At 39.5% G+C, this 14,353-nt stretch overlaps 1 protein-coding gene across 1 annotated transcript in view; it reads right to left on the bottom strand.

Annotated features, from left to right (window-relative positions):
* The window catches only part of DYNC1I1 (dynein, cytoplasmic 1, intermediate chain 1), a 312,180-nt gene that overhangs the window by 221,960 nt on the left and 75,867 nt on the right, over positions 1–14,353 (bottom strand). Inside the window, exon 6 of the mRNA XM_008565819.1 lies at positions 6,096–6,211. Within this exon, the coding sequence (XP_008564041.1) occupies positions 6,096–6,211 (116 nt within the window). The remainder of the gene's footprint in view (positions 1–6,095; positions 6,212–14,353) is intronic.

Below are 14,353 nucleotides of genomic sequence, written 5' to 3'. Positions count from 1 at the left end.
AAAAAAAAAAAAAAACAAATATGTGACTTTTAGCATGAGGCTTGTGTTTTGGAATACCAAGACTGGATAATGTCTTAGCCAATATCTATTTTAATCTCTAGCCTAAATCAAGAAATAAACCATGAAAGCTCTCCTGACCACACCAGAAAAGGTGGTTTGGAGATAAAGAAAACAATTACCTCTTTTTTAAAACCTGAAATATCTATGTTCCTCAGATATCTTTTTTTTTTTTTTTTTTTTTTTACTTTCAAGAGACTTGCCAAAATGATATGAGGTTAAAATATTTTCCAAGAAAACTAATACCCCAGAAGAGGATTCCCCTAACCTCTAATCCCTGACTTTTGTTAACAATGGGCCTGGGGGCTCTATAGTTCTATAGTTTATTTTGAAAGAGAATTAACACTTTAAACAAGTGTCCAAGATAAAATATTAAGTATATTTTGAGAAAGCAAAATAAGGCAGGTGTCATTAAACCTCTGGAATAGTCAGTTCTTATCTAAGGGACAGAAGCTAAAAATAAGACTAGTCTGTGTCATCTTCACTAGGGATTTTTAATTCGCATCCAGATGCTACCATGGCTTGCCACCAAATAGGTGGCTGTTTTTTAAACTAATAATTTCTGAGAAAGAGTGTAAGGTCCAGGAAATTGGGAGATAGTTAAAAAGCTTGTTTACGGCCTGTTTTCTTTCAAGAAATCATTAGTTGTTTCAGGATTGGCTTCCATTAAGAAATTATATCTGTAAGAACTGCCTGATTTCAGATGTAAGGTCCCAAGGAAATACTTCCATGTGTATTCTCTGGAAAATGACTTTATTTGGCAATTTTTTTTAAAATCAAAAAATTATGCTCCTGGGGTTACCACGGTGTGAGAAGATTAAGAACTCAACTGCCAGCAGTTTAGGACTCAATTGTGATCTCTCGCCACCTCGTGCAGAAGGAGGGAGGTGAGGGGAGTGGCAGAGGTCAAGATAACAACAAGAAGGTCGTGCATGGTCTTCGGTGGTCCCTTGGACAGCATGAAGATGGGTTAAAGGGATGACTATCCCAGTGTCTAAACTCTGCACTATGAAGGGAGAACCCAATGGGTTTCCCCCAATTGCCTCCATGATGATGTGATGAGGTTTATTTGCCCTGCTGGGGGTACAACGTTGCTTCAGTCCAGCCATCTAACACCTGTGTGGATACGACTGATCTCACAAAAAGGAGGAGAATTCAGGATGCCATCATTCGCCTGGAGGAGTTCTCTACACGTCAGGGAGGTCCTCTCACCCAAGCTCCTCTGCCCAACCACGATGAAGCGAACTTCAGGCTGGCTATCTTGCTCTCAGCTTCTGAACTTGTGAAATGATGGGTCCCCTCTAGGCCCGAGCTATCCAACACAGGCGCCACCTAGCCTGGTGCCACCAGTGAGCTCTTGAGTTGTGGATAATGCAACTAAGGGACTGCATTTTTACTTTTATTTAACTGCAATTAATGTAAGCTTAAATTTCAAAACTGATATTTGACTCAATAATTGGAAATGATTTTATGTGTTTGAAACAACAGTGGTATATAGAAGGCTACTTTTTCAATCATAAATTTTATAAAATCTAATTATAGCTCAAGTATTTCCAACGAAAATTTGGTGTCTGAATTGTGATATGCTGTAAATGTAAAATACAAATCAGATTTTAAAAGCTTATTGTAAAAAAAAATACCTACAATATGTCATTGATAATTTTTATATTAGTTACATGTTGAAATAACATTTTGAAAATATTAAGTTAAATAAAATATATTATTAAAACTAATAATGGCACATTATGTTTGTATTGGACAGTGCTGGACTAGATTATTCTGACTCCCTTACAGCAACCATCTCTCTATTTGCAGCTTCTTTAGTGAGTAGATACTCAAGAGGATGGAAGCCAAGGTAGAAGTTCTCCTCAAAACTACCAAGAAAATATTTTTCAAAAAGTGCAAAGGTGAAACAAGAGTCTTCCTTAGCCACCTTCCTGCCCAACTCTTCCAAATTCAAAGTACTTTCAATAGCATCTCTGCACAGTCAAAACCTGAAAAACTGCTTTGCTCTATCCTGGACCAACCCAGGCTGCCTCAGTGATTTTCTCCTTCAGTTCTCATAACCATGTCGTGTTCATGAGCAGGTAATGCCTGCACCAGCTTGGGGACTGAAACAGAGGCCTGGCTGAAACAGAAACATGACCTCCCCTCACCACAGAATCTCACTCTCAAGACTTTTCCTTAAGAAAATCCATAAAACTAATGCAGCCTTAACACATGGATCATACTCCATCCTCCCTGAAATACAATAAGTGCTTTCTCTTCCTTCTTTCTTATTCCTCTAATGTCATCTCACTCTTCATTTCCTCCATTGAGATCTATCGAGCCCCTTCTTTGTGCCAGGCACTGTGTTGGGAATGAAGGTAAAGAACCTGCACCCTGCCCTCAAGGAGATCACAGTCTACAAAGCAGACATGTGAATAATGATTCCATGTAGTGTGAGCAGGGGGAAAAGTATGCTACGCCCACACTATGAGCAGGGAGTTGAAGCCCAGAGCACATCCCTGATGGAAAGCAAACAGGACAGGTGGCGTTCTAGGAGGGAACACAGCACATGCAAGTATCTGGAGGCATGATGCTCACGGAACCTTGGAACGCCCAAGTATTTTGGTCTTTCTTGGATGTAAGAAACAAGGTATGGAAGGGATGTGAAGGGAGGGGGATGGCCAAGATGAGACCACAAAGTTCCCATCTATAAGATCTCATGGAGAGGAGAGGAAAATCAGAGAACTCTTCAGAACTATCAACAGGTTGTAGAAGTTTCCTCCTCCATCCTCCAGTTTGGCTTACATCATTCCAGCAGGTTAAGAAATTCTCATCCCCCCAGGGGCCATACAGAACTTGGAGTTTCTAGAAACGTCTGGCACCCTCTGTGTCACTCAACAGCATTTCTTGGGTGCCTGTTATGAACCAGTCACTTACTCACTTTAACAAAGATTCAAGGACTGGCTCCCTAACCTCAGGACCTCGAGGTCAGCCCAGAGAGATATTAATAGGAAAAGCAGATGCAGTTTGTCAGGGAACCATAATTTTTCCCTTTCTTACTACTTGGGAATAAAAAGTATGTGTTTTAACTGTTTGGGGAGTAGACATATTCTGCTCCAAATTAGTGTTCCCTATTCTCAGCCTTCTTTCCCTACTTCTTGTATGCAGGGAGGAAAGGTCTAACCTTGTTAAGAGAACGGTATTCCTGGAGACTTTAATCCTAACTCATTCTTGTTTAAATCGTTCTCTGGAATGTTTCTCGTAACAGATCTTTATGATCACAAATTAATACCCCCTATAAAGGGAATGTTCATTATAGTGCACAGTAGGGAAAGGAAGCTCAAGCTTGGGCAAATCCAAAGTACTTTTCATTTCAAAAAGTCAAATAGGAACATGTAAGAAACTGAATGCACTGGAACTTCATTAGAGATAGAACAAATCAGTGGTCTGAGGTTGCTAGTTTCAATATCATTAACTTGTCCATAGTCCAACAGTGACTTAAAAAATAATCAGCAAAAAGTGGCCACACCAGTGTCTCCCACTGAAGGCTGTGGAAATTGAGTCAGAGAATCAGGCCACTGGGCAGTAGCCCCTTTGCCACCTCACTTAGCTTCCCAAGCATCAGCCCCAAGCCAAGCTCCACAGAGCACAGCAGCTCTGCCATGGCACTGCAGCCACCACAGGACCCAGGAAACATCCCAACATTCTGCCTGGAACTCAACCAGTAACTGGAATTCTAAATTGGTTGATTTTATAGCCAGCGAGAGGGGAGAAATTTGTTAATAAAATATGCTTGTCTCTATTGAAAAAAAAAACAATAATCAGCATGCCTGCCTACATTATAGGCAATAATGAGCTAAAAGGGATGTAATGTACACCACAGATTCAAATATTATCTGTCCAAGAGCCTCATTGTGTCACATGATTCAGTAAGTTGTTTCCTGCTCTGAAAGGCTGCAGTTGTCATGAAAGCATTGCCATGGCTCAAACCCCAAAATGGGAGCCAACCCAAACCTGCCACGTGGTAGGCCCTCACAGCTGCCCGCCCTCTGCTGCCGCTCAGCTCCCCCTGCCGGCAACCTCCACGCAGCAGGTGAAAGGTGAACACCAGGCACCCTCGGCAGACAGGCGCTGGGTCACTGCAGGCAGCCCAAGGTCAAACATTCTTTGTGGTGAGAGGACAATTTGCTGAACCCAAATCTAAAAGTTTTCCTGTCTAAACCCATCAGGGATTGCTTTAATGTCAACAGCTACAGTAGCTAGCTTTGGGTTCAAATCTGTATTGTGGAATTTGAACCATCTAAATCCCCATCACCACAAAAAAGCTCTATGGGTCTTGTTAACAAAACAGAGAGAACTATTGCCAATAGCCGAGAAATAAATTCCTCCTTTCCTGCTGCTTGGACCACAGCATAATGAGGGTTCCCAAGCCCTCTTTGCAGTCATAAAATGAAATGTACAGGCTTTTCCTTTTGATGTGTTCCAGTTTAAAAGTTTAGAGCTGATGCCTTTTCATCCTTAATTTATCTTCTCTTGTAAATATTTCTGTACCATTTCCAATATCTGAAGTATACACATTTAAAAAAATAATTCACTCCTTCTCCTGTTTCAGCTGTGTAACTTTGTGTTACGGGTCAAATTTGGGGCTAAATAAACATACCTCCGGCTACAGCTCTGCAAATACCTCTGGCAGCAAATTAATTCAAACAAATGTTTTGGTTGGGGGGTGAGGCTGTATTTTAACAATCTTCCTGTTCTTGTCTGGATGCCCAAGGACAGACTAGGTGAACTCCCAAAGTCTTTCCTGACCTTGTGTTTTCTGCACATTAACACACATCTCAAGTTGGTTGGATTGGTTGGTTTAAAATTTCACCACCAGAGGGTGCTACTTGTTTGCTTCTAAAATTCATTTCACTATAGGGCTTGAAAAATGGAGGCCCATCCACACAACAGCCTTACCATTCAGAGTTCACTTTGCTTTTGGCATTATGTATCTAGAACCAAAACTGAAAAATATATGTAGCTTGCACAAACCAAACTACACAGATTTATATACTTGTTGTAAACCAAGAAGGGAATGATAATCATTTTTCGTTTTCATGGCTTTTGTTCAGTATTTACTACATAACAACAATGAACCAGAATTGTAACATCTTCCCCACAGCAAACAATAAAAATAACATAAAGTAAAAAGAGAATTTGAGAATTTGCTTTGCTATAACAACATTAGTCTCTAACAATGTAAATTTCACTTATCCTATTTTCAGTATACACATTTCCCTCTTCTACTTTTGCATAATTTTGCTCTGGCATAATTTTTGACTTCTAGAAACATTTTGATTTATGAGCTTCAACTTCTCTCATTAGTGTATTTTTATGATTCACTGAGATCTGCATGCTAATTTTCCATTTAATATTTTCTGGTATACACAAAGGAGTTCAATGCAGTTCAATTCCCATTCCCTACACAGAGCTTACATGGAAAATATTTTTAATTGTGGTGAGAGCAAATCAGGGGTCAGCAAAGCTTTTCTGTAAAGGACCAGATTATAGTAAAGATTTTAGGCCTTGTGAGCCGTAAGGTCTCTTTCACAACTACTCAACCCTACCACTGTAGCAAGAAAGTTGCCATTGGCATAAATATGTTTGGAGGTAGCTATACTCCAATGATGCTTTATTTTTAGGAAGAGGTGGAGGGATATAGTTTGTAGAACCCTGCAAATAATGAATCTTATAGGTACACACTCTTACTGACAAAATTCAGAAAAGTTTTTATAACACCATCTTTTGTTGATTTTTGCTCTCCTCACACAGTTTTGAGATTGTGTGACCTCACTAGCTTATCCATTTTAAAGTGTACGGGTCTCCTGGAGGTGTATAACTGGGTTTCCTCTCCAGAGCTTACAAAGCCAGAACCAACGGAGCCTTTGGCTTTTGTTTAGTCATTGTGAAGATCTCCTATGGTAAGATATGAAATCAACCAGAACGATGTTACTCCCTGGCAGTTTCTGCAGAGATAATATGGAAAGTAAACAAAAGACATAGTTCACCTTCAGACTGATGTGTGGCAAGAGGAGTCTGGGTCTCCTTGGAGTAGGACACTACTTCCCTTGGCAGGAAATCCACTTGGGTAACCTTCGACACACCCAGCTTATGCAGTCGTCTTCTGGAAGTAACAAAGGACAAAAGCTTAGAGAGGGAAGGGATTCCTTGTAGAAGAGCTAGTAGTAATGAACCAAAGCACTAAAACAAACTAACCCCAAGCACCCTCAGCTTCTCAGCACAAGGGGCAGAGTCACGAAGCAGAACTGGCCTTGGGCTGGAAGTCAGGACACTTGGATTTTTGGCCCACTTTGGCCTTAATTTGCTGGGTGATGTCAGAGAAATCCCCCATCCTGACTCTCAGCTTTCTTGTCTGTAAAATAAAGTCTGGGTCTGGCTCAGATGAGAACTCTTCTATTCTGAGCATGTTTGATTCTGCTTGGTTAAAATTTACAAAAGGAACTTTCATTTGCAATATGGGATTCTAGTCTCTCAGGTGAGAGGGCAAAAAAGAAGGTAATGCTTCTCAGATCTGAAGAAAAGAGAGCTGGATTCTTCAGTGGAGAAACATGTTCTCTATGATAACAGTGAGAGGATCATACTTTGAGGGAGAGTTTAACATTTCTCATTTCTCCAGAAAAGCAGCTAAAACAGATCAGCATGAGAATTTGTTTGAAAGACACAGGTATAGCACAGATATGTAAAGAGGGCACTGGGCTCAGCATGATAAACTCTTAGTTTGGCATCCCAAAACTGACTGTGGCCATGAAAGAAATCATTTGAGAATACTTATGTGGCACTTTACATGTTTTCAGACATCATCTGTCTTCATGACACCTCTATGAAGTATGTGGGCAGATGTTACCATCCCATCTCATAGACGAGGAAAACAAGATTCAGTGTAAGAGACATGCCAAGTTTATACAACTCAGAAATGGGAGAACCAGGGTTAAAATGCTGTTGACCCAAGTCCTGGTCCAATGTTTTTCCACCAAGCTAACCTCCTACTGAGGTTCTTAATCGTGCGTTCTGAGTCACCACAAAAATCTGAAGTATATCCAGAGTCACCCACGAGACAGCCAGTCTTGGAGGCAACATTGTCTGGTGGTTAAACCCAGACTCCAGCCCCACCACCTGCCAGCTGTGTGTTGGGTGATACCTTGAACAAGTTACTAAGCTCTCTGTGCCTCAGCTTCCTCATCTGTAAAATGGAGATAGTGGTATTTTCTAATATGATCATTATGGGTAATGCATATGTACCACATACGAATAATGTATTTACCATGTATATATTAGGTATACATATGAGAATGTACATAATTTATACACATATATATCATATATATCTTACAACAGTTCCTGAAACATTATTTTTAGTATACAGGTTTAGTATTAGTATTAGAAACATTCTACTATATTTCTTTAAAATTTCCAGGCATAGAGTATACGTGTGTCTCCGTGAGAGAAAAAGACAGAAAGGTATAATAACCAATTAGCCCAAATCCCACATTCCTTAGATCTCTAGGATCAATAGAACATACCCTATTCTTATTATTGTACTTAATTATTACTAGCAGATGGCACAGCCTCATTTCTTTTTCTTTAAATGAGTGTAAGTAGCAACAAAGTGAGAGAGAAGGCATACCACAGCTAGGAATTTCCATGTACAATTTCCCAAGCATTCTAGAAGACAAAAATTCTTCTTTTCTATGAGTTACTAAAACAATTGAGGTGATATCTAAGATGTACACAAAGTAGATACAAGCAAACAATCAGGCTCTGGTTTACAGAACAAGCCAAGCTGGCTGTCTTTGCAGTCCAAATAAGCATGATGGTAGCCCAAGTTCCACGCAGGCTGGGCCCACATGGGCCATTTCACTGGAACTCTGGACCACAGGAGTGTAAAGGAGGGTCCCCAGCACTTCCATACAGCCTCCTCAAACAGAACTTGGGAGAAACATACAAAACCTACCAGAAACAAAATTACCAAACAAGGTAAAGGGCTCGAAGTTTCAAAGTAAAAAATTCAAGGTATTATTTTAAAATTCTCTTGGGCATCTTTCTAAGGCCCCAAGATGTCAGTCTACATCATAAGCAAGGACATGGGGAAGAAACATGGCCCAGTAATGTACCCCACCACCTCTGGCATGGAGAGACCACTCCGGACCCTAGACTTCTATGGGCATCTGAGTGAGGCCGGGGAAGACTCAGGTCAACTTACACCAGAGCATGACATGGCATAAGACCCAGGACCATCTTGTTGGCTTACCAGCAACAGCCACTGGGCAGTAGGAAGTTGATCTGTAATTTGATAATCCACTGCGACAAACTGAAACCAACTGGCAAGGCAGTGTAGCAAGATGGTTAAAGTCACGCACTCATACAGAAACCCAGTTCAAATCCCTGCTTTGTCACTTACCAGCTGAATGGTAGGTAAAAGTTTTGGACGAGTGACAAACCCATCTACGCCTCACGTGTCATATCTGTAAAATGGATCCTTATCATTGAGTTGTGAGGATCAGATGAAGCTAACACTTGTAAAGCACTTAATTTAGTGCCACCTAGTAAGCATCTCTTGGCTCAAGCAGCTCTACTTTTATCTTTTTGAGTGATGATAATAATGTTTATATTTGTAAAAAATTCAGAGAAAGCAGATTTGTGAGTGATCTAAACTAAAGATTCTTTAAGATACTAGAGTTGAAGATCATCTCTGCCAATAAAACGTAAGGATCACACTCCTAATTTCTTTGTATGGCACATGTGTAGGTTTTGGTGGCTTGTGAGAGTCCATTTGCTTTTCCTTTAACTAAAAGTATTATTACTGTGAAACTTCTCCGTTTTCAAAATTTAACTTGAATAAATGAGTTTATCCCACTAAAACAAAATATTTTCTTTTCACAATGATTATTGAAAAGTTTCAACTAGTCTCTCACTGACGTTGTTTGTGAGCTCAGAGTCCCAACTCAGCCTGAGCCACCAAAAATAAATAAAGCCGACTTATCATTATGTGATTTCCCCAGTACAGTAAAGTCATATTGATAGACTTGTGGTTCTCCTGGCATGAGGATGAATCTCTCTCCATTGATTTATAATTTTAAAGCAACTCCTTCTAACACTTACAGAGGGGACTGGTAGGTTACTTTATCTTTCTCCAGATTGATAAATCAATCTCCAGACAGAATAAGCTGCATTTCTATCAAATGCTTTTATTCTTTGTGGCTAATTTGCTGTTTTTTTAGTAACCACGTACTTACAATATGCCAAAAACTTCTCATGCATTACCTTATTTTATACTCATTAAAATTTTATATCATGTTCCAATTTTACAGATGAGAAAACTGAGGCTCAGTGTTAAGAAATTTGTTCCAAATCACCAAGGTAGTAAGTGACAGAGCAGGACCTTGGCTCTATTCAACAATAAGTCCATGTACTTAAAAACTGCTACACTGACCTTATTCTGCTTTTTCTCTAATGACTTATGACCACCCATTCACTGAGGCACACTTCTTATGACCTAATATAGATGTCCAAGCGTATGTGTTAATTTGATAAGCATGAGAAAGAATCTAGAGAAGTGGCCTGGCTTGGATTATTAGGACATGATGAAAGGATTTTGTTTCTGAGGTAACTACCACACCATTGCTCCCAGCCCTAGCTGCTGCAGAAAGGCTGGCCAGAAAGTGGCACTCTTTCATGACAAAAAACGTGTTCTCCAAGGGTGTGTCCTCACTACAAGTTAAACCATTTAGAAGAGGAGAAAAATGAAACAAAATAACTATAGCATTAATGCTACTATAATTCCCATTCCTTCTAATTAGGCTACAAATTTCATGCTGGCTCATCACTGCTGACTCTGGGACACCTTTCCTGCCATCCCATCACCCCTCCTGCAGAGCTCATGCCCTGTTCACTGGATACACAGATGTGTGTGTGTGTCTGTCCGGTAGGTGCCATTGTATCCACTTCTTTTTATGTTTATCTCCCCTGACTTGACTAAAAACTTACTTATTAATCTCTTACTAATGTATCTCTGTACCCCAGGGCTCAGTTCAGCATCAGGTGCTGAGAAGGTACTAAATAAATATTTGAGGAAGGAAGGAAGAGAGGGAGGGAAGAAAATGAGAAAAAGGCAGAAAAAATGATATAAAAATCTAGGTTGAGACTTAAATTATTTATGTCCTGGCTGACATGGCATTGTGTATTTTAACCTTGGCAATTTATTCCAAAATAGAGGTTTTGATACATTTTAAAATTACTGAACCTAGCTCAGTTGGTTTGAGCACGGTGTTATAACACCAAGATCAAGGGTTTGGATCCCCATATTGGCAACCACCAAAAAATAAATAAATAAATAAATAATTACTGAACTATAGTGTCTTAAATAACGTTGAGAAAACAAACAATTTAATTTCACCTAAGAAGTACAATAAAGCCTCATATATTTCGATTAATTGTAACCGTATTTTACAAATACAGAGAAAACCAAAATGGGAGAGATCCTAGAGATCTAGAGATCCCAAAGTCTCGTCCCTGACCACCAGCAGCAACACTACCTGGAAACAGGTTAAAATGCAAATTCACAAGTCCCCACCCCAAACCTGCTGAACCAGAAATTCCAGGGATGGGGCCCAGCAATCCCCATTTTAGTAAACCTGTCCATGCCTCCTCCTCTACTCTGGTGATTCTGATGCACATTAAAGGCTGAGTACCACTGGCTTAGAAACATCAGACAGGGTGGAGAGATAGAGGCTTCATTGCCCAGCCAGATTTGTTTAGGCCTCCCCACCCTGCAGCCAGATCCCAGAATAGGAGGCCTTAGTGCCACTGAATGGGGAAGATGCCTCTGAACCAAGCTTATGAAGTTCTATGAGTCAGGTCAGGTGAAAAGATGAGGGAGAAGGTGAGAAGATGAGTGTCAGATAAAGCGGACTGCAGTGTACACAATATTGAGAAACCAGCTCAGGAATCTATGCTAGGTCTAAAATTTAAAAGTCAGGCAGGGAATCCCAGATACGCTGGGCAATGGAACCACGGATCCCTCACAAGCTGACTTGGCATTGCCCTTAAGTGACTGGGGGTAGGGGAGACATCTCCCCAGAGCTAGGGTTGGACTCCCCCCTGAAAGTTCTGGGAGCTTCCTGTTCACCTTATACTGTCAACACAGCTGAGCAAGCTGGCTGAGCATAGGTATATTGCACCAAAGTTGAAGGGTTCCTTCTGAAAAGAGAAATCAGGTCCTGAAAAAAATGAAGCTACTTGAAGTTTGAGAAGTTTATTTGCCACTGCTCAGGGTGCAAAGATTTCCAGTTTACCACGAGCATAGATCAGTATACCCTGCTTCTTTCTATTTGTCTCTGGTTGGACATTATAAATCACGAGAAGAAAATTACTCCCTTGCATGAATCACTGTCCTCATTCCCCTTTTTATTTATGGTTCAATTGAGATTTTGTCTATTCACCCACAATGAGGTTATCTTGGCTTTGTTAGATACTTACAAAGTTTCATTATCCAAAGAAGATGAAGCCCAAACTGTGATGTAAGTGTGGTCTTTGACAGCTACCAAAGCTGAAGAAAGTTAAGGTTCTGCAGACTTACTGCCAAGTGAAAGGATTCTGTCCTATCATTAATAGCATGAGAAACATGTACATCACCATTGGAATGCTAATAAAAATAGACTATGTGTAAAGATGAAGGAAATTTCAAGAAAAAACTTAATGATATTTTAGAATGTTATTAATACTTTAAACATTGTTTTCTATACTATGGAGAATAATGCACGCAAAGCATAGAATTAGGTCTGGCGCTGTCCCCAGTTTTTTAAAAGACCTCCATTCCTTACAAAGCCATGAACAACAGAACTTCAGCTTCTGAAGCCATTGCATCTGTATCCTGAAATACAGAAGAGAGGCATTGTTTTGTGCCTACACGTGAAGTGCTAAAGGAAACCCACTGGATTTCAAAGAAACTACTCAATAGTTGCCTTTAAGAATAAAGGTAAAGAATTTAAATGAGAAAATAATTCTGACATGTCCAGGACCTGGGTGGGTGGGGAGATGGTTATGGAAGGTGAGGGGAAGCAGAGCTCTTTGGCCAGAGAGTTAAGATCAAGGTTGCCTTAGTTTCTTTTATTAAAACACAATTCATATATTAAGAGATTTCCTCCTTAAAGTGTACAATTAAGTGGTTCTTAGTATATTCACAAAGTTGTGCAACCATCACCACTATATAAGTATACAACCTTTTGATTACCGCAAAAGAAATCCTGTACCAGCCCTCGGCAACCACTAATACACTTACCATCTACTTTCATATAAATGGAATAACACAGTATGTGGCCCTTTTGTCTCAATTCTTTCACTTACTTTAATGTTTTCAAGGTTTATCATGTAACATAATGTATTCATGATGTATATGATGTATACATGATGTGTATATGTATCAGTATATCATTCCTTTTTACTGATGAATAGTATTTCATTGCAAGAATCCCCATTACTTTTAATCCATTCATCAGTTGGTAGACATTTGGGTGGTTTCCACTTTTGGCTACTGTGAATGATGCTGCTATGAATATTTGTGTACAAGTTTTTGCGTGGACATATGTCTTCAGTTCTCTTGGGTATGTACCTAGGGTGGAATTGCTGGGTCATATGGTAATTCCATGTTTAATGTTTTGAGGAACTGCCAAATAGTTTTCCGAAGAGGCTACATGATTTTACATTCCCACTAGCAACGTGCAGGGGCTCTAATTTCTCTACGTCCTTCTTAACCCTTTTTATGTCTTTTTTATTATAGCATCCTAGTGAGTATGAAATGGTATCTCATTGTGATTTTGATTAACATTTCTTTGATGGCTAATGATGTTGAGCATCTTTATTCATGTGATTATTAGACATTTGTATATCTTCTTTGGGGAAATGCCTATTCAAATACTTTGGTCATTTTAAAATTGAATTGTGTTTTTATTGTTGAGTTGTAAAAAAAAGTTTTATATATTCTGGATTCTAGACCTTTATCCGATATATGACTAGCAAATATTTTTTCCCATTCTGTGAGTTATCTTTTCACTTTCTTGATGGTGCCTTTTGAAATGCAAATTTTTCAATTTTAATGAAGTCCAATTCATCAATTTTTCATTGGTTGCTTGTGCTTCTGCTGTCATATCTAAAAAAATCATTGCCTAATTGAAGGTCACAAAGTTTTAAACCTATGTTTTCTCCTACTGCTTTTATGCCTTTAGGTCTCACATTTAGGTCTTTGATCTACTTTTAGTTAATTTTTGTATATAGTGTGAAGTAGGATTTCAACTTCATTCTTTTGCATGGAGGTATCCAGTTTTCTCATGCTTAATTTTTCTTAATATGCAGTGACAAGATTGAGGAGTGGAGCAGAGAAAGACTTTTGTCATGAATATTGATCTCCATTGGCCCCAACTAGTAGCCAATCTAACGATGGAAGGATGGGTTCAAGGGGAGGGACCCCATCACCTGAAAGCTTCTTAGAGATCATGAAAGCTCTCGGAACACCTGAGCATGTCTCCTACCACTAGCATGAGCATCAGCAAACTCTTCTTGAATCAGGTACTATACAACTCAAGTTCTGATACTCGGAATTCAGACAACAGCAAATTATATACAGCAAAATCGATTTAAGAAAAGTGAAGAAAATTGCATAAAAATTGCTGTACCATCTCTATAGGACTTAAAAGGAACACAACAGCACCAGAGAACTGGCTTCAGGCAGCTAAAGTTTTAAGTAAAATGGCTACCGTGAGAATTTCATAGATGCCATCAGCTAATCCTCAAATATAGGCTCATATCAGAGTAAATAATACTTTTTATGACCCATCACCACTGGAAGACAAAGCTGCAAGATAGACATTAGGAGGGTATTTTTTTTAAATGCCACAGTGCAAGAGCCTGTACCAAAAGACAGAAAAGTCAGCATTAAAATGTACCTTAGGCATCTAAGAAATTCTTCAAATTTCACAAATTGTGAATCACAAAATGTTCTCAAAAATGATCTTTGAATAGTAGTCTCAGAGGGTTCAATGACTGGGAATTACAACACTGATGGTATATTGGTTAGATCTGGTGCAGGAGAGGAGTGTGGGTAGATAAGGTGGCAGAATTAGGAACTTGAGTCAGAAGCCAATGTGTGGCACTCAGAAGCCAGGAAAGCAAAAGGGGCTGTTGCAGTAGTGGACAATTTCTAGAGCAGGAAAGAATCCTGGAAGGCAAGAAGATAAAACCAGGAACTGATGTT

This window comes from Galeopterus variegatus, unplaced genomic scaffold (genome assembly GCF_000696425.1).
Source record: "Galeopterus variegatus unplaced genomic scaffold, G_variegatus-3.0.2 Scaffold206, whole genome shotgun sequence".
Taxonomy (NCBI): domain Eukaryota; kingdom Metazoa; phylum Chordata; class Mammalia; order Dermoptera; family Cynocephalidae; genus Galeopterus; species Galeopterus variegatus.
This window is presented reverse-complemented; position numbering and strand designations above follow the sequence as displayed.